Here is a 22,315-nt window from a genome sequence, read left to right as displayed (position 1 = left end):
CTTCCTATTTGTTTCCAAGAAGCTTCCTCTGCTGACAGTAACACCATAATATCCTAATAAAGATTAACTACAAACTACGCCCCAGTTAGCAAACCTTCCCATATGTATTTCAGTTTTATCATTTTTCCTTTCATTGGATTTTAACACAATCTACAACAGCTGATTGTGTCTGTATGTTTAACCAACACCTAGTGTAAGTAATGGAGCCCAGTGTGTTGGTTGCTATTAATCCAGTATAGAGAGAAATTTGTAAATAAAGTATTAAAATTATTTTTCATCTGGGTCTTCAACAACATAACAATAAAAATGACAGATAGTTTTTGGTATTCACAAGTATTTTAACAAAACATAATAAAACATTTTTTAAAAATAATATTATCAAATTAAACTTTTATCACATATTGACAAAAAATGTTACAAAGTCCCTATCATATCAAAGTTATAGGACAAAGACTGAATTTTGGAATTCATAGATATATACTACATTTAAAATCGGTGGCAAATTTTTCATTCTTACAACAGTCTTTGGCAAAACTCATCACACTGACGAACTAAAAACTGGAATTAGAGCCTAAGTACACAAAAGGACAAACTATAAATTTGATAGAGATACATATAGACATGTACACCATAGAGACACCAAGAAAAGGAAAACACACAGACATTGTACACCATAGAGACACAAGGAAAAGCAAACCACGCAGACCATGTACACCATAGAGACACCAAGAAAAGGAAAACACACAGACCATGTACACCATAGAGATACCAAGAAAAGCAAAACACACAGACATTGTACACCATAGAGATACCAAGAAAAGCAAAACACACAGACATTGTACACCATAGAGACACAAGGAAAAGCAAACCACGCAGACCATGTACACCATAGAGATACCAAGGAAAGTAAAACACAGGCCATGTACACCATAGAGACACCAAGGAAAGTAAAACACACAGACATTGTACACCATAGAGATACCAAGGAAAGTAAAACACACAGACATTGTACACCATAGAGATACCAAGAAAAGGAAAACACAGACCATGTACACCATAGAGACACCAAGAAAAGGAAAACACAGACCGTGTACACCATAGAGACACCAAGAAAAGGAAAACACAGACCATGTACACCATAGAGACACCAAGAAAAGGAAAACACAGACATTGTACACCATAGAGACACCAAGAAAAGTAAAACACACAGACATTGTACACCATAGAGACACCAAGAAAAGGAAAACACAGACCGTGTACACCATAGAGACACCAAGAAAAGGAAAACACAGACCATGTACACCATACAGACACCAAGAAAAGGAAAACACAGACCGTGTACACCATAGAGACACCAAGAAAAAGAAAACACAGACCATGTACACCATAGAGACACCAAGAAAAGGAAAACACACAGACATTGTACACCATAGAGACACCAAGAAAAGTAAAACACACAGACATTGTACACCATAGAGATACCAAGAAAAGGAAAACACAGACCGTGTACACCATAGAGACACCAAGAAAAGGAAAACACAGACCATGTACACCATAGAGACACCAAGAAAAGGAAAACACACAGACATTGTACACCATAGAGACACCAAGAAAAGTAAAACACACAGACCATGTACACCATAGAGACACCAAGAAAAGGAAAACACACAGACATTGTACACCATAGAGACACCAAGAAAAGGAAAACACAGACCATGTACACCATAGAGACACCAAGAAAAGGAAAACACAGACCATGTACACCATAGAGACACCAAGAAAAGGAAAACACAAAGAAATTGTACATCGTAGAGACACCAAGAAAAGGAAAACACAGACCATGTACACCATAGAGACACCAAGAAAAGCAAAATACAGACATTGTACACCATAGAGACACCAGGAAAAGGAAAACACACCAATGAATCTCTGTTTGGGCATGTTCAAAATTGAGTTTTGTTCAATATGTACATTACCTCAAGAAAAATAAGCATTATGTGCCCAGCTTAATAAGACATCTGTGAATGAGGCAAACAAACAGACAAAATAGTAGCAATACCTATACAAGCTCTGACAAAGACAAACAAACAGACAAAATAGCAGCAATACCTATACAAGCTCTGACAAAGACAAACAAACAGACAAAATAGTATCAATACCTATACAAGCTCTGACAAAGACAAACAAACAGACAAAATAGTAGCAATGCCTATACAAGCTCTGACAAAGACAAACAAACAGACAAAATAGCAGCAATACCTATACAAGCTCTGACAAAGACAAACAAACAGACAAAATAGCAGCAATACCTATACAAGCTCTGACAAAGACAAACAGACAAAATAGTAGCAATACCTATACAAGCTCTGACAAAGACAAACAAACAGACAAAATAGTAGCAATACCTATACAAGCTCTGACAAAGACAAACAAACAGACAAAATAGTAGCAATACCTATACAAGCTCTGACAAAGACAATCAAAAATAAAGGGTGGGTGTTAGTTATTTGTACAAAAATATACAAAGCTTTTGATTGTTTACATCTCTTCCCAAGATCAAATTAAAACATAGGAAATAGCAATAACAAAAACATTTCTAAACCACATATTCATTGACATGTTCATTTACACTGGTATATGATAGTAATTCACTTAAACCCTCCTGTGTGTAACATGAAATACATATGTAACTTTGTAAACAATTTCATAAAAAGTGTACATCTAAGATGATATTCATCCAACATATTCTATAAAAACAAAAGCACCAAAAGAAAAGTACACCAATATTTCAACTTTGTTCTACTTTGTGTCCATTTCCATTCATTTGTTCAAAAGTTAAAATCATAACATCAACCTGTAACTGACAGTAGTAAAAACTTGTTAAAATTCTTTATTCTAAAATGTCCAAAACAATAACCTTTCATACTTATATTACTTACATGAGTAATCACTCACTCAAAAATCTGAAAAACACTTAAATCTGAAAATGTTGCAATACAAATTTCTTAAGTCACTACAGAATTTCCATAATTTGTCAACAGTTTATCTGATTTTGCACCAGCAGACAAAAAGCTGAATATGGGAACAAATAAAAAACACAGTTGATGCCCAGCATCAGTTGTGTAAATAATATTAAAAGGTACGCCACATGTAGAAGAATTTTGTCTCACTCCAAAAAATATGATCAAAGCACCAAGATAAATATAACAACAAAAAGTAAGTAACAAAACATTAAATATGGGTAATTATGCTTCCAGGCCTAGATGTACATTACTTACAGATATTACCTCTATATGGCATACTATGAAACTAACAATATAAGTATTACTGTAAATGAATGCAGTATACTATCTACAGTATCAAAAAAAGTTAATTTCTGAATATATTCCAATGCATAAAATTTCATTTACCAGTTAAAAGAAAAAAATTACAAAGTTGATATTCAACGTCAAAACCACAAAATTTTTACATTTTACACATATTTTCACTTCAGTTTGAGAAAGAAAAGCTGTGTCTAATAGCTGTCGACCAATTCATTTAAATACAATAAGTTTCTGTATGACATCATTTACACTCCTGCTTAAGACAATGAAATAATTTGAGCGATTTGATTTTTCAAGATCATTTGAAAATTTATGATGGACATCTTTGGGAAATGTTGATTATGTATTTTCCTCCTCTCTATAAAACAAGCAAAGAATTACTATAAACCAACTTTCATTTGCATGCAATTTACTTTTGCAAATTTTGCTATCAAAGCCAAAACACGAAAACTTAACACCACAAATTAGAATATAGATAATGAACATGGATTTTCATAGTTAATATTTGTTGTTTATAATAATGACTATTTACCTTAAGTGCAGTTTCTCCTGAATCTATAATGTAACAGTACATACATCTATAGCATGTTTATAACATCTAGTAAGGACAATTCTGTGGAGTTTTTGTTAGGTAAATGAAACACTCCATTAGAGATCTGTAGCATGTTCTTCTTATTTGTTTAACAGGTTTTACGGCCTTTTGACATTTCAGCAGACAAGGTATGAATTTTACAACTGAGTCACCTTAATAAAAAGCAATGTACAAGCTTTAAGATAACTGTCATAGACCTTCACATTACTGTCTAAGCAAACAAAGAAGACATCTAATTAATTAGAAAGTCAGTTAGACCAGTTAATTCTTCTGGGCGTTTGTACCATATGCTGTTTCTAAGGTGTTAAATGTCATAGCAGTCTATGAACACGTCACTGTGACCCAGAAAGGTCATACAGAAAGCTCACCTGTCATGGCCAAATTTAGCAATTAAATATGGGGCTCTCTCTGGGATTTAAGTGAAGACTCTGCACTTTGAATTTTTCATTCAGAATTTGGGAAAATAATTCACTGTGACCTTGTTGCAGAAATGAAATCACAAAAGTTAGTAGCCTCAAAAGAAAGTTGGTTTACAGAAGCTTTAAATAAAAATATCACAGCAATTTGCTTGTAAACCTGAACTTAATATTCATGTCAGCTGATCAATTGTCCTGTTCGTTTATCAATGCCCCGGATTTCAGATTTGGGATCAGGTGACCTTGAACTCCAAGAAGTTGTGTCACAGAGGTCAATTTGAGGACAGTGTTCTGCATTAACTGAGCAGGTGGATTGTATTGACCAAAAATCCTCTGTTAAACTATCGATCCAAGATTCTAAAGCTGCCCCTGTCTTTTTACTATTAGATATTGCTTCATTTAAAAATATGTTTGAAGTATTAATTTTCAAGACATTCTTGAATTCTGAAAAGTCCTTAGATGCATAGAATTCTTTTGGTCCCCCATGAGATAATTCTGCCTCCACCATGTTGATTGGTTGGCCATTCATCATAGTGAGTGGAATTACTAGAAATTTTGTCTCTGCAACAACATTCCAACGGTGCATCAGTTTAACAGTCCATACACCAGGTCGCAGTGGCACTGATAGTTGTGGTTTGTGGTTACCTATATACTCCACACTAGATTTTGGTACTGTCACTTCGTACGATGCCGCTACAACATTGGCAGGATCTATCCATGCCACTGAGACTGTGAATTCTGAACCTTGACCCCAAACATGTCGCAAGACAAGGTCACTGTAGGGTCCTAAAAGCTGGGCGTAATTTCTAAATATCAATTCTTTCAAGTCGAAGTCAGTTCCAACCTGTGAAAAGCAAACAGAACATTACTTGATATTTCAGAGTTCATGAATGAAGGGTTCATGTAAGTAGTTTTTAGCTTTGGATGGATGCACTATCTGACTGACACTTTGACAGGTGCATGCACAAAGAGACTATTATGTTACCCCTTCCCTTTTTATCAAGTTGGTGAGGGGTCCAATAAGAGAGGACAGAAAAGACAGAAGTGTTTAAGGCCAGTAAATATTGATAAATATAATGCTGTTCGCCTCAATAGAGAACACTCAAGAAAATCATGATGCTGAAAGTTATACACCATCTGAAGCAAGACTTCAGTGATAAACTTAAACAAAGTGAAAACTTTGACCAGTACACAACTGTCCTTTTCGTTTGATGTGTTGCAACACAACTTCTATTTGGCTCATACAACATTGAAAGAAAGCAAGCTAACAGGTCATACAAATCAAAATCATCAACCTGGGTCAATATCACTGTTTTAGGTACATAATGAAACAACCTCATCAAAAGTGTCTTAAATCAATTATTACCTCAAGACTCATTAGCCTTCCAATTGGCCCCATAGGTTTAATTACAGCATATTTTTTCACCCATTGTACATGTGTTTCTATGGTTACAGTATTTCTGGTGTTTTCATCCATAGCCTCATAGAGAGTTAGAACTCCACTAAAATGGTCACGGATGTAGAGGAGGTGTACCTCTAATAGTTTTTGTGGAATAATTCGACATTGAGCTTGAAGTTCAAGGTCACTAGCTGCTCGTCGAAGGAAAGACCTATAAAAAGAATGGTGTTCATCCTTTTTCTTGGTATCATAGTCCAGATGATGGTATTCATTCTGCCAGTAATGGTCACTCATTTCTGTAACATTTGACAAATCATAAATCATATATATATTCAACATAAAACATGAAATAAAACAATATTCACTTCTGTTCAAAAATACTTTTTTGTAGGATTGAATGTCTCTAACTCAGAAATCAGAATCTAATACAGTTTAGAACTTGGTGTTATGATACTTTTGTGTAAAAAAGGAACCTAATCACTTAAGAGAATCTCAAGGTATGACATTCATTCAAAACACGGTGCAATGGGATGGGAAATAATGTGCTCAGTATTTTTGGTGTTTAGCAGATCGCAATGCAAATTCAGCCAATGAACTTAAGACAGACTGAATGCAACTAGACCATACCACCATGGGGTAATCCTTTTATGAAATGAATTCTTTACCTTCATTACTTCTTCCAAAGAGGTAGAGATCCAAACTGTTGATGATATCCTGATTGACAATGGCTTCAAACTTCCTTGAAAAGAATGTAGGCTTATGCTCATTGGCCTGAATAAGTAAAACAAAGCATTGTGTAGAAACAAGCTATTTTAAATTCTAGTTAATGCAAAAAGTCACATACATGCATAGAAATGATCCTTGTAAATCAGTCTAAAAGTCTGAGAACACTTTAGAAGACATATGCAACAAATGAATGTCCTTGTAATCCTGCATTCACTACAACATTTTTTTATTTATAGCTTAACAAATTTACATAAAAGTATACGAAAGATGACAATGCCATACCGTACTATGTGCCATCAAAATTATTGAAAAGCCAATAAAAATGGCAAACAGACAGACACAAAAGCACAATATTAACAAAACTGATTTTTACATTAAATTTGGCAAAAAGCAAATGTGAATTAAGTGATATTGTAGATTTTCCTAAAGTAGCCACTTTTGAATTAAAGTAAAAAATAAAATACTGATTGGTCCATATTTCAAATATTAAATTGGTCTGAAATGTTTAATGTATAGTTAGTCTGGTCTGGAATAGATTACTGTATATCAAACCATCAAAACTTGCATTTTAAGATCAGTAAACTTGAACTTTAAAAAGTGTTATACAAGATGGCAGACATGACAGCCATGTTGGATCTCAGAACAATAAGAATACATAATCAATCTCTGTTTATATTATTATGTTATTAATTATAATATGAAATGATTATGGCAGATGGCCACAGCACATAGGTCATCTGGGCCAAAAGGTCAGAAGACTAAAATAAAAGTTTGAGTATTGCTTGGTTATACAATGAAAGATTGTCAATGATGACTTCAGTAAAACTGAGATAATATAATGTATGTAACACCAAACATTAATAATGATAATGTCAAAGGACATCAATTTTTTCTATTATTCCAAGGTCTTCGACGTTCACTGACACAAACAACCTACCAGGAGTCTGTCAAAGTCGTTGGACTTGAGGTCATTAGGGGAACAGCCACACCAGTCCACTATGTGTTTATACTGACACTTACAGCCCTGTCGTCGACGCCAGTTGGTCATGTGTAGGTTGTTGTCGACTAATTTGTCACAGAAAGGGCTGTTGTGTATAAGTGTGTGAAAGAATGACTGAAACACAGAATAAACAACAACATATCAACATCTATATATAACCCCATGAATTTGATGGTTTTCTAGCACAACAGGATATTACAGTGTGATGGGCATTCAAAACTTCTAATTTTCTATTTATTTCTACATTCTTAAAAGTTGTTATAAATTGATGCAAATGATACTGAGGCTTCAGTGTAAAGGTATTTAAGTGTACTTTGGAACAAAAATTAAGTCAAGTTTTGAACAATATATTGCAAGCAATCCATAAAGTCCCTCACCTCCAGACAAACATTTGTATCAAAAATACCATATGTCTCCCCCTTAAGACAAACATCTGTATCAAAAACAGTGATAGTCCCCCACCACCAGACCAGTATCTGTATCAAAAATAGTGATAGTCCCTCACCTCCTGACAAACATCTGTATCAAAAATAGTGACAGTCCCACACCTCCAGACAAATATTTGTTTAAAAATTAATGACAGTCGCTCACCTCAAGACAAATATCTGAATCAAAAATAGTGATATTCCCTCACAACCAGACCAGTATCTGAATCAAAAATAGTGATAGTCCCTCACCTCCAGACAAATATCTGTATCAAAAATAGTGATAGTCCCACACCTTAAGACAAATATCTGTATCAAAAATAATGATAGTCCCTCACCTCCAGACAAATATCTGTATTAAAAAAATCAAAGGACCATACCTCTGCATTTATTGGGGTACATGTCATATATGTGATATCTCCTTGAGAAATGATACAAGGTGAAAAAAGATTCACAACTGTAACATTTGCCCGCAATGCCATTCACAGTAATCAGTATTGTGGTGAAAGAAATGGTGATGTTCCATTAGACAGATTCCACTATCAAACATGATTACATTTTTGTTCTATTTGATTTTAATTCAAATCATATTTAAAAAGAAAACCACAAATGCAACTAAACAGTTCAATGTTTAAGTTCATCATGCGACACAAGGAAGTGTAGAATTATTTCTTAAGCATCAATAAAGCAAAAGACTTGTTAATTCTCATCACTTCCCTCATTGCCTCTACTGCTATCATAATGTTAATTACTAAATTGACGGGCCTCTCATATGTTGTTCAATGAGGCAGTAACCGACTATTACAAAATGGCGTTGCCTGAAAATAACCCTGGCTTTTCATGGGGCAATAAATGCAGCGAACAAACATTGGTCTGTATTCAGCTGATCAATATAACAATAGAACAGGTTTTAAAGCTGTCACTTTTACATTTATATCCTCTAAATATTCATCTATAACCATGACACTTTTTGTTCGTAAAACAAACCTCTACTGGCAGTAGTGTGTACTTGAACACTTGCTTGAGACCAGACACCAACTCAGAATCTGATTGTGAGACGTAGCTACAGAAATCGCGATGTAGGGTCACCCAGTCACTACCTCCATCCAGACGGAAGCCAGTGGGAAATGCTCTTTGTGCCACTCTCCATAAGTGGTTTTCGCATTCAAAAAATGTGTTCTCCAATCCCTGCTTTTGTATAAACCTTTGAAATATACATATAGAAAATATGTGTTAAATTGAATCAAGTGAATGAACTTGAATTTTAAGGATAAAATGATGAACATAAAAATATCAAATACAACAAGAGACCCATTGGGCACATCACTCACCAAGAAATAATATGATATATTGGCACAAAAGAAAATGAATTTTAGAATATTTGCTCTATTTCCCTATTGGACCATTGCTCTAGGGAGCAGAGACACATAGAGATATTTCAGACCAAATTGGGACAGAATCCGGATTTTAAAGAATTATTTTGATTTTCTCTACTGGGCATTGCCCTTCTGTTCCATGGGGCCAAGACTGCCCATTCTTACAAAGTTTATTCTACTTCATCCAAGGATGCTTCGGACCATAATGAGAAAGAATCCTGGAATTTTCAAGAATTTGCTAAATTTCTGCTATTGGGCTTCAATCCTCCAAACCCAGGAGGCAAAGAACCACTGCTGATACAATAGTCATTCCTGTTCATCTGAGGATGATTCAAACTGAATTAGACAGAATCCTGGCATTCCTACAGAATTCACAAAAAAGATCCCCTTTTGGGTTCTAACCCTTTGGCACCAGTGTGTCGGAACCCATAACTTATAAAATAATGGTTACTCACTCCCTAAAGATACTTCTCAAGAAATTTGGTTAAAATACACTCAATTGTTCATGACTAATAGCACTTTTAGAAAAAGTCAACAGATGAACTTTCGACCAAGTGAACTAAAAATTAGTAAAAAGCACTAAAAAAATAATTAAGATGAATGTACCATGAAAATACATCAATTAAACATGTTAAAAAAATAAAAATATTGAATGTCTTTACATAATTCAATAAAGGTAAATTATAAAAAATGTATTACAGTGAGATTATTTCAGCAGGGGAATCGCTTTTATATATAATAAATGAATTTGGATACAGCGGGATAACACTTTGATCACAAAGACCAGGAGGTTCTTACCGCATTGTTTCCCTGCCATGAGATTTTAGAAAGGTATAACCTCTGTATTTGGTTAGGAAAAGCTCTAACGTCTTCAAACGCCTGAAAGTTTATAGACAAATCATAGTTTGATATATAAAATGACACAAAGAATGGCATGTACAGTGTTAAATCAGAAAAGCTATTTAAGATTTATGAAAATCAGTATATTATACAAAACATGTAAGCTTGTTATAAATTATTTTTACATGTTGATGTCATAAAAATCTTGATGGAAATCTGATTGAAGTAAAACCAAATCAATTTCAATATACATGTAGAAACAATATATGAGTTTTAAAGTTTCATAAAAAATATTCATGGAAGTTCAAATTATTGTATGATGCTCATATTTCTGCTTGTTAACAGATTTTTTAAAAAATCTTTATTTAAAAAAAATAAGGAGCAGATTGTGTGCTTCCCTGTGAACAGACTTACTTTAAAGGGTAGTCACTCTCACTCAGGTTGAGGTAATATTCCCACTTCCAATCTTTCATTGCAAGCAATTCTTGCAAAAAATGGAGGTGAGCCTGTAGAAGACTTGCTCCTCCCCATATTGTTGCAAACCGTGTACGTGCCAGGTGAATGTTTGAAAACTGTTTTTCAAGGGGAAGTAACTCCCGAAATAAGAACTCCTGCCTCTGAAAGATATATCACAGCAACATAACAATAAGCATACAACTGATATTCTTATTGATTCAATATCATCACTCTCAAATAAGCCTCCTGTGGTTACATAATACATAATATTTACTTTCTTTGCTATATCAGTGCCAACTTGTTAAAACTAGAAAATGTCTGTAAGACACAAATGCCCCTGCCCCCAAGGCATTGACTTTGGACCCCTGAAATACAATAATGTCCACAGTTTACTTATATTTGATCTTTGTATAAAGTTTGAGCAAATTCCGTGTAAAAATTCAGTTGAATTTAAATTGAATCAATTTATGATTTTCTATTTATAGCAGAATTATCTTGCCTTGACCTTGGGGCTCTGACACACAACAATATCCAAAGTATGTTCACAACTGATATTTGTATAAAGTTTGAACAAAATCCATGAAAGAATTATGTTGCATTGTATTTAAATTGAACCAGCTAATGATTTTCGATATATAGCATTGGTGACCTTGACACCTTGAAACACAACAATGTCCAAAGAATACTTATACTTGCTCATTGCATGAAGTTTAAATAAATACCATGAAAGAATGAAGTTGATAAAAATTTAAATTGAATCAGTTGATGATTTTCTGTATCTATCATGGGTGACCTTGACTTTCACTTTGGGACAGGATGGAGCAGAACAGACAAGGGGAATGCTGTATGTCCCCCTCCTCCCATTTTATGGTGGGAACATAAAAAAATGATGTGAGGGGTGGATAACAGGTTTGTGAATGGCAAATACTTCTTTATGATGTCTTCAATGATGAAAAATGGCTTATGCACTATTCAATACAATGGTTGAACTTATTAAATGAATTAATCCAATGTATCAATTTGGGAAATCTTTTGCAAAATGCTTTAATTGCCTGCATTATTATTCACTGTATGTCTGTGCGAGGACTGCAGTGAGAACTCCCTACAGAGTTTGTTATTTGTTTTATGTGCTCTCTTCTTCGGTACATTTATTCTCCTTTTTCACTTTTAATTCACTGAAGTTGTATCTATGGAAGCAAATTGAAATGAATCCCTGCTTAAAAATGCACAAGAAACCTACCAGACAGGCAATTTACATGAGTTCAGTTAGGTAACTAAGAGAATTTGAAGAAATAAAACACATGAAAAAAATACAATACCTTATCAACATGTATGTAATAATAATGATTGGGATGATATATGGCCTTCAGCAGTCTACGGACTTGACGAACAGCTCGCCCATTCACAGTGAAAACAAAAACAATTTTCACCATTTCGTCTTTCATTTCTAATTCTGCATCTTCTGATACTAAGGATGCTTCATTAAGTATTTTCTCTGAAACATATAAATAAGACAAATTTAACAGTACAGTATAAACAGTAAGTAGGCTGCAATTTATCTAAAATGTGTCTTAATCTCTAGTGTTTGTGGTTTCAGTTCAGTCATCAGCCTATTGGCTTCCAATGAGTCCTATATTGAAATTGGTTGTATCACTATTGTCAAAATGTACAATGAACTAGTTTTGAATGCAATGCTAATACCTTTGTATAGTAACATAAGTATTATATATGATGTACCCCCACTTACCATAAACACAGATTTTAATATTTCACCCTTAAGACTTGTGCTTTAGACACTTATACCTGTATGACACCTACGGTTATATCTGTGTTATACACACTATCACCTGTATGACATCTACCGTTATATCTGTGTTATACACACTATCACCTGTATGACACCTACCTTTAAGACCTGTGCTATATATACTATTAGCGAGGAATCCACCACATTTCTGTACAGTGTTGCCTGGACAACGACTGCTACATCTTTCTTCTTCCTCCATTTTATGTGCTCCATAAGAATTCCCACACCAACACTCTTTACTGTACTGTAGACCAGCATATGTAAAACCTGAAAATGTTAATTAACAAAATATACACACAACTATCTTATAAAAGGCCAATACACAATTTTATATATACTGAAAATTGGAGATGTAGATGAGAATGATGTAAGAGATATACAACTAGCTTAGTACTGAACCCTTTCTGTAAAGTCCAAAATTTGAACTGTTAAATCATGTAATTTCCTGGGGTGCATTTTTGTGTATGTGTATGTTTTTGTTTTAAGAAAATCAGGTTTCTTGAACACTATAACTCATGGATATATATAGCCCAATAAATCATCTTAAACCAATTTTAACATTTCATGGACAGGTTACCCGATGGCATGAAATCAACAAACATAAATCTCCAAAAAATTAATGATGAAAAACACTCTTGACCTACATAATGTTGCAAAACTAGATTGAAGATAGAGTATAAAGTGTTGATAAGGGTTGGAATTCCAGGCTGGCATATTATGATGTAATTTCTAAATAAATGACTTAAAACTTTTTCATGAAATTTTATCTTTAGTCAATAGAGGTCAGAGTTCTGGATATTTTCCATGTTCATGTAATTGATCTTGCGGTTGAACAAATAGTTATTTGACTGGATGTTAAGTGTTGGGAGGTAAAATCTCACCTAAAAGGATACACAGATTTATACATTTGGTAGGTGTATTATCCTCTGGAAATTCCTTGTGAAACCTCATGTCACGAATTTGCATGTTGTCACGGAAACAGCCCAGATAATGGCCTTTGCTGTACATACCTGAAAGAACATGTTTGCTAGTTAGATATCTATTTCCAGTATTTAAGAAAGTCTTTCCAAAATGTAAAGGTGTTGCCTGTGTGGCAAACAATAACAAATCTTTATTTCCAGCTATGGAAGTATTCATTTGACCCATGTGGTACAGCTATGGAAGTATTCATTTGACCCATGTGGTACAGCTATGGAAGTATTCATTAGACCCATCTGGTACAGCTATGGAAGTATTCATTAGACCTATGTGGTACAGCTATGGAAGTATTCATTTGACCCATGTGGTACAGCTATGGAAGTATTCATTTGACCCATGTGGTACAGCTATGGAAGTATTCATTTGACCCATGTGGTACAGCTATGGAAGTATTCATTAGACCCATTTGGTGCAGCTATGGAAGTATTCATTTGACCCATGTGGTACAGCTATGGAAGTATTCATTTGACCCATGTGGTACAGCTATGGAAGTACAGCTATGGAAGTATTCATTTGACCCATGTGGTACAGCTATGGAAGTATTCATTTGACCCATGTGGTACAGCTATGGAAGTATTCATTTGACCCATGTGGTACAGCTATGGAAGTATTCATTTGACCCATGTGGTACAGCTATGGAAGTATTCATTTGACCCATGTGGTACAGCTATGGAAGTATTCATTAGACCCATGTGGTACAGCTATGGAAGTATTCATTTGACCCATGTGGTACAGCTATGGAAGTATTCATTAGACCCATGTGGTACAGCTATGGAAGTATTCATTAGACCCATGTGGTACAGCTATGGAAGTATTCATTTGACCCATGTGGTACAGCTATGGAAGTATTCATTAGACCCATGTGGTACAGCTATGGAAGTATTCATTAGACCCATGTGGTACAGCTATGGAAGTATTCATTAGACCCATGTGGTACAGCTATGGAAGTATTCATTAGACCCATGTGGTACAGCTATGGAAGTATTCATTAGACCCATGTGGTACAGCTATGGAAGTATTCATTTGACCCATGTGGTACAGCTATGGAAGTATTCATTTGACCCATGTGGTACAGCTATGGAAGTATTCATTTGACCCATGTGGTACAGCTATGGAAGTATTCATTAGACCCATGTGGTACAGCTATGGAAGTATTTATTAGACCCATTTGGTGCAGCTATGGAAGTATTCATTTGACCCATGTGGTACAGCTATGGAAGTATTCATTTGACCCATTTGACCCATGTGGTACAGCTATGGAAGTATTCATTTGACCCATGTGGTACAGCTATGGAAGTATTCATTAGACCCATGTGGTACAGCTATGGAAGTATTCATTAGACCCATGTGGTACAGCTATGGAAGTATTCATTAGACCCATGTGGTACAGCTATGGAAGTATTCATTAGACCCATGTGGTACAGCTATGGAAGTATTCATTAGACCCATTTGGTGCAGCTATGGAAGTATTCATTTGACCCATGTGGTACAGCTATGGAAGTATTCATTTGACCCATGTGGTACAGCTATGGAAGTATTCATTTGACCCATGTGGTACAGCTATGGAAGTATTGTGGTACATTTGACCCATGTGGTACAGCTATGGAAGTATTCATTAGACCCATGTGGTACAGCTATGGAAGTATTCATTAGACCCATGTGGTACAGCTATGGAAGTATTCATTTGACCCATGTGGTACAGCTATGAAATTAAATTTGAGCTAGCAAACAATTTTTTGTTTTTGATACCAAAATAATTTGAGGATATTTCATGATTATTGAAAAGTTTCTGTAGGAGCTCTATATTGAACTGATAGCACTTCAGGTGAAGAAATCCAAGATAATCAATGGCTTCCATCCACAGCGAATTTCAAATTCAGTTCATAAAATATCCTGAGCAAGCCTTCTTGTAAAGAAGCTCTGTAGAAAGATTGATCCAAAACAAATGAAAGATACCAATGTTATATCTATAAAGTAAGTGACCTTGACCCTTTATCATCAAACTTACTTGAAATTAACATTAGAAAGCTTGGGCTGAAGAGATCAAAGTTATGGAATAAATTTTCTGTCTATTGTAACAAAAATGTTGAACTTTGATCTTCACACCCTAAAAGCATCCCAAAGCAATACCACTTCCAAAGAAGAATATTATTGCATATAATGACTTACAAACCAAATATCAAGGGCACTTATATATAGCGACACTATGGTTATAGTGATTCACTTTAATCCAAATACTTTTGTTTATAATATACACACAATTAGAAAATAATACACAAAGTATCATATATGATAAAGACCAATCTACTCATCTCAACAAGTTTTGATAAGTTTAGAAATACTAGTTACAGCACCAAAGACTTTTATCAAAGTTCCACTGATAATGCAACAACAAGTTAATGGCAAAGAAATTGTATGACAAGAGGTAAGACAGATTTTACTTAATATCTTGTCCTAGATTATACCTTTATGTGGACAGCTATTAGGCAGACTGTCAGGGTAAAGTTTACCCTCCTGAGAAAGGCAGTAGATATCTGCAATCTCTTGTTTACATCCTGGTGTTCGTGATCTGTTAATGGCTGACACAGCCTCCTTCCCAGTAATCAGACACTTTGGTTTATATGATAGCTGTATATTGATGGTATTATTGTCTTTAGATGAACTATCTGATGTCTGTGTAAATAACGGCTTAAGTTTCATAACATCAGGCGGATCTTTTCCATTCTGTCAAAATAGAAGAAAACCATAAAAAACCACACATATAAAATTGATATGAAAATGAGGACGAATATGAAAAAGATGAAAATTGAGGAAAGGCTTGCAACATGTCAATTGATTCACTTCAGAAAAAAACCTGACCAACCAATACACTGTCAGTCATCTTTTGGATAACAAGCACTTACTTCACTTAAACCTAGATCAGACCATGTGAGCTGGATGTAAGTGTTTATTTTCATCTTAATTAAATTAAAAGGAATTATTTCTAGTTATTTGATTAACATCATCACAATGGTGTGGTATGTAAATTGCATGTACAGAGACTTCATAGAATTTGCCAGTAGGTCACTTACAATTGCATCAATGATAGCTACATTCAGAAAGCATTTTAATGTTTAAACATTGATTCAAAATTATTATCATACAGAACAATGTATATTTATCATGATCAGACATGGATATGTTAAGCACTTCAGAACAATCACAATTGCCAACAGCTAAAAACTGTTTACAGCATTATCAGTTGATCTGGCTTTTAACAAAAGTCTTGAAAACAATTTGTTTTACAAAGTAATGTGGTAATCAACTAAAGATTCACATCTGATTAAAGCTTTGAAGATTGTAGATATAAGTGAAACAAGCAATATATTTAGAAGTGATTTAAGGTGAGAAAACAGTTTTCACTCATTGTGTATTACTTCTCCCAAGTGAAATACCATTAACATCCTCTCATGTTGCTAAAAAAATCCTTTCATAAACATATTTACACAACGAAAGTCATCATCAGACTTACATAAAGATTTTCTGACTAGTTTTGAGTTGACAAGCTTGACCAAAGTCATGAATGATTAACTACCATGCACACGTAACTATATGATATTTCTGAGCTTAAGTAGTGGAAAATATTTTCGCAATATACAGAGAAGACTTTTGAATACTAGTATACTCTGTATATGAAATAGTCTTCACAAGAATGTCTGTTAATTAGGGTATTTACACTGAATATTCCTCCAGGCATTAAGTTATAGTCAAGTCATGAAAAAAATAATGTTTGTCTAATCAAGTACCTTATGTCCCATCTTAATCATACATTACTGACAGGTACACAGATGCCTTTGGCTCAGAATATGCATGGACAGGATCTTTTATTACTCTTCTTTACACCTAAACCCTTTGTAAACAGTTGTTTATAAACATCAAATATTGTTAAGAAAAGCATAAACTTTATGAAATAAAAGACCAAATAAGTAACAGAAAATAAGAGTTCCTTAATGTATATCAAATCAAACTTTTGAATAAACATTCTTCAAAGTTAAGTAATGATCACAGTCAGTTCATAAATGCTTTCTTTCTTAATTAATCGACGTCATATGACACACCATATTTTTATGACAATAAGTCTGCATCTGGTAATAACCCAGCTGCTAAGTGTTACCACAAATATTATTTCAACATCCTAAGCCCACCATCTGACTTTAGTAAAGTCAGAAGTAATCATGTGCTGGCCCCTTGTGGAACCAACTACTGCAGGACATAAATACGTTGTTTTTAGTGTTTCCTTAAATTATATATCATGGATCATCCATGTTAAAAAGTACCAGTTACATATGACTACTAAGTGCTTGTCATTTAAAATCTGGTCATGACAACAGTTCTTCAAAATCAAGGGTAAAGGGGTACATACGCTTCATCAAGAAAGAAGTCTTATCAATCAATAGACACTGGTCAAATGACATATCAGGTGATTCTGCTGCAATTTTCATGATCTGAGCAGTTAGGTCATATGGCCAATAGAAGGTTGACCCAATTGGTGTGTTTGACAACACTGTATTAACTGCCATGTAATGCTTCAGGCATGTTGTAATTAAAACTACCTTGTGAAAAACATTTCAAACTGAGATCTTATTTTTTGAAGAGTAGGAACTGGCATAATGCTTGAACACATCAGAAAACATTTATTGCTTTTGTTCTTTGTTATTCTCAAAATAGACAGCACGAACTTGAGATTGTATCTGGGAAGGAATTTCTAATCTATTGCTTTTTATCAGTTAACAAGGAAAATACAGTCAACCAACAGCCTGAAGGGACCAACTATTTCATCAGTCATCATTAGCAAATCATTGGCATGTTATACAAGTATATCCTGTCAGTCAAGACCTAAAAGGTTCTGAGTTTTTTTTTTTAATTTTTTTATTCTTGTATATGTTTGCATATGGTAATTTTCAGTACAGTATTTCTTTCATAATTATGAAATTCAATATGTGTATCTATATACCCCTTTCATATTGCATAAAAATGATTGATTTCACCTAATTGAAACTGATATACTTAAATATATAACCTAAGCATACAAGTAATAGTAAATCTATTCAAAGGCCAAAATGAAATTAGCATAAAGTGAAATTTTTAGAGAAATTAATAGATCTGCAGGCAGTTTGAATATACAGGACCCCCCTCCGCTCCCCTCTCCCAAGAAAAGTCTATGCCGTCTGATATTGTTTCTGTACTAGTACTGCTGACTTTAAAAGACTATAATTCAGGTATGTCTTCTTGTTCGCTCACTTGTGGCATTAATTGTTCCAGTATACTATAATTCAGACATGTCTTCTTCTTCACTCACTTGTGGCATTAATTGTTCCAGTATACTATAATTCAGGCATGTCTTGTTCTTCACTCACTTGTGGCATTAATTGTTCCAGTATACTATAATTCAGGTATGTCTTCTTCTTCGCTCACTTGTGGCATTAATTGTTCCAGTATACTATAATTCAGACATGTCTTCTTCTTCGCTCACTTGTGGCATTAATTGTTCCAGTATACTACATTCGCTAAATTCTACCAACAGGATTCTGTAATTCTTTAAAATTGGAATCAAAACTAACTTTGTTCTATTTACATAATCTTATCAATTTACAGTGTTACAATGCCAATGCTAAACAAGCCAAAGAAGCATCATACTCTGTCAGTTACAAAAAAGAGTAAATGACAGAGACTAGCACCTATAACAATGCATCATATGATGCTCATTTTATATGCTATATTCCTCAATTGTATTGAGATTTCTAAAACCCATAAATCCCATTTCTAGAAAATATAGGTAACATGATCAGGGTGCAAAGTGAAAAAACTTTTGTGGCAATATAATCAATGGTTTGCTACCAACTCATAAGCCAAACTAAGCAATTGCTACTGTGAACAAGAAGATGATTAAACTGAACTCTATAGTACAAGCCACGCTGACCTGTCCGTTTTATCATGAACTACCAGCAACTATCTGTTGCTACTATATTTACTTGTTGAGTCCAAAAGTCTGCACACAAAAAAATCCATATGGTGAGGCAATAAAAGTAAACTTTTAGTTATTTCTATACCAACCATCATTCAGGTTTCAATGTTAGATCTTACAGGAGATTTCTCTTGTGTACTCATTTCAAAACCGACACTGGTAATGATAGCACTTATGATCAATCTAATGGTTATTTGCAGTTTATCAAGTTTCACTTTAGATTCCTAGCCTTGTTATATAGAATCAATGAAGAGCATCTATTATATCCCCTTCATTGATGTTATGTTATTGGTGACCAGCTTGGTTGACTCATGAACTCCAATAACCAAGCCCATGGTGTACCATCACAATCTAGCGATGAACATTATGATCAGCATCATCAACCTTTATCAGATAGCAAAAATTTAATAATAAAAAACAGAACTTCCTCACCTTGTTTCCAATTTTGCCATCACGGAAATCCTTATCGAAACTAAACATATAAAACATTGTAAACTGTAAAAACACTATCGTTATAGCGCAGATGGATAATTTTTTGTATTTAAAACATCGCCGGCAAATGTGACGTCCCATCTTGTTATGTTGAAAGGCCTAAATGAAGTAAGAAGGAAAATTACCGAGGGTGTCCGATTAACACGCGGCGCATTCGATTACAATAACGCTTTTCAATCGTCTCTATTAGTTATCTCCCCTACACCACACGTGGCACCCCATTGCTGAGTCATCAAACCAGATACCTATTTAGGCATATAGTTTCAAATGATGAGATAAAACATCAACAATTTAACTGTATCAAGATTTAAAACTTTGATGGCAGATTCGAGATGAAAATAGACCTCTTCCTGGCAACGAATTCAGATAATTTAAAGTGCCGGCGTATAATTTTTAAGTCCTGTAAATTATGCATTACAAGAGACATTTATTCCCAACGGTGCCCATTGTGGACGTTAACAACTTTGCACTCATTATAAAAAAGTTGCCACTGTCAGTAATTTTAACTCTTTGAATAGCAACATTGACTTTTTTGCTTATTTTGTTTTGGGATATCTTCCCACGGACTTAAATCAGATATCTAGGTCAGTGGTATCGCCTTATACCGCTCAAACGTTTACATAAGTAAGCAATTTTACCGAGGTTTCAAAATGGTTCTAAAATGTAAACATTTCCAAATGCCAAACGACTGAAATAATCAAAGTCAATAATATGTTTTTAAACGCTCTACATACACAGAACGCTTACCACAAACATTCACTTTGACATTGGAAAGGAAACCCTCAAATACCAGGAAAGTATAAACCAATACAACATCATGGACTTAGATACAGAGACAAAGAATCATTAAAAACATTTTGGTAACTGTTGACTATTCAAAAAATATAATTCACCTTCAGTTACCACTGGATGATGTTTTGCGTCTAGTATTGTGAACTTTGGGCCCCTGTTGATTTTTTAAGTATTCGGTGATTTTTTTTCTCAGAATAATGCCACGTCTGTATTAAGTAAACTCATATTTTATTAATGGGTTTTACGTCCACTATTACGAGCTCTCGGTCTTTCAGCAGACGATATGAAAAATCATAGTAAGCAAATCAATTTTATATCAGTGTGAAAAGAAGTTTGGGTTATTTCCCTTTATAGAGGTTTTCATTCTTTTGGCGGCAAATTAAACCAATACCAAGATGTAAACAAATGTTGACGATTAGGTGACTTACGCATTGACAGTTCAAGAGCTGTGACTAGCCATGTCGCAGCCCTTTTCATCGATGTTTTCGCGGAGATATTCGTAAGTATATTAATTATATGTATATGGGACTTCACACAGATATACCGCTGGGATAGTCCGTAAGGTCCTGACTAAGCACAGGAGTCTGATGTTCTGTCAACATCGAGTTGTGTATCGAGTTAGGCCAAATAATCGTTTAAAGATAACCCATTTTCCATTCATCATGACACTAGGCAGGGTATTATAGTTACAGAGCAGATATAAACACTGGGAAGTGACAGACTTACAAATGTAATTCTAATTAAAGCATGAGTCTGGTGATGAGGAATCTTAGCATTCCTGTCCTGGAAAAATAAAGTATAAATAATGACAGAATATCAGGCTCCTGTGGACAATATATGTATCAGCAATTTCATGGACGGCGATCAAGTAAAAAATAAAACTGGATAGTTGAAATTTTTCAAATAAACAGCTTGGCATAGGTCATCATATAATTTTTTAAAAAGTCCATTCACTGCATCTCAAATGTAGCAGAGACGTATATATCACGTGATATATACGTCTCTGCATGTAGGTATTTGAAACCTAACACATTTTGCCACCAATTGGAGGTTCAAGGGCAGCTTGTCTTAATTATTTTTTTGACATTCTCTCAACTACATATTGGTCTGAAGCCCAATATGAAGTGAGGGAAATAAGCAATCCTCGGCTGGATTGTTATTCAAATAATAACTGTGGAGAGAAATTGTGGAAAGAAATATATACAAGATACACAACCTTTATCAGCATATTGCTGGCTCCAGTCGCATGGACCAAATAAACATGGTATCGACTGGGTATTGCAATTTCTTTACTTTTCAAAGTGATATGACACTATAAAAGTATAAAGATCCGTTGGAAGCAGGACCCCACAACACAACATACAAAACTATTCCTGAACAGACAGACATGTGGGGAAGAGTGTCAGAATACTTGACTTGTTGAGGGTGGACACACTGGACAGTAAATTAGTTGAGGAAGATCTAAGAGATGATGCAGAAGGAAACTATTCAACTGGAAGTATGAGAAACTATATGAAGTCCACACAGTTGAAAGGGCAATATCTGACTTAGTAATTTAAAGCCATACATTCACAGGAAACAGACATTTCATATACTAATGCTTAGCTTACTCTTTGATATATGCCACTATGATTCCAAATGATTGTTTTATGATGACAATGAGTGAGTCGTCTCATCAACTGTAATACA

General features: G+C 34.5%; 1 protein-coding gene across 1 annotated transcript; it reads right to left on the bottom strand.

The window, feature by feature from the left end:
* Positions 1 to 4,509: 4,509 nt before the first annotated feature.
* Positions 4,510 to 17,135, bottom strand: LOC132546918 (xylosyltransferase 1-like). The gene is made up of 12 exons (XM_060210645.1): positions 17,124 to 17,135; positions 15,804 to 16,062; positions 13,242 to 13,370; positions 12,439 to 12,627; positions 11,873 to 12,030; positions 10,512 to 10,714; positions 10,056 to 10,136; positions 8,869 to 9,085; positions 7,394 to 7,570; positions 6,405 to 6,501; positions 5,698 to 6,026; positions 4,510 to 5,175 (listed from the first exon to the last, which is right to left on the bottom strand). The coding sequence occupies exons 1-12, from the start codon at positions 17,133 to 17,135 to the stop codon at positions 4,510 to 4,512; spliced, it is 2,517 nt and encodes an 838-aa protein (XP_060066628.1).
* Between the last annotated feature and the right edge of the window lie 5,180 nt (positions 17,136 to 22,315).

This window comes from Ylistrum balloti, unplaced genomic scaffold, assembly GCF_031769215.1.
Source record: "Ylistrum balloti isolate Yb309-2 unplaced genomic scaffold, AGI_CSIRO_Ybal_v1 Utg369920, whole genome shotgun sequence".
Lineage (NCBI taxonomy): Eukaryota > Metazoa > Mollusca > Bivalvia > Pectinida > Pectinidae > Ylistrum > Ylistrum balloti.
This window is presented reverse-complemented; position numbering and strand designations above follow the sequence as displayed.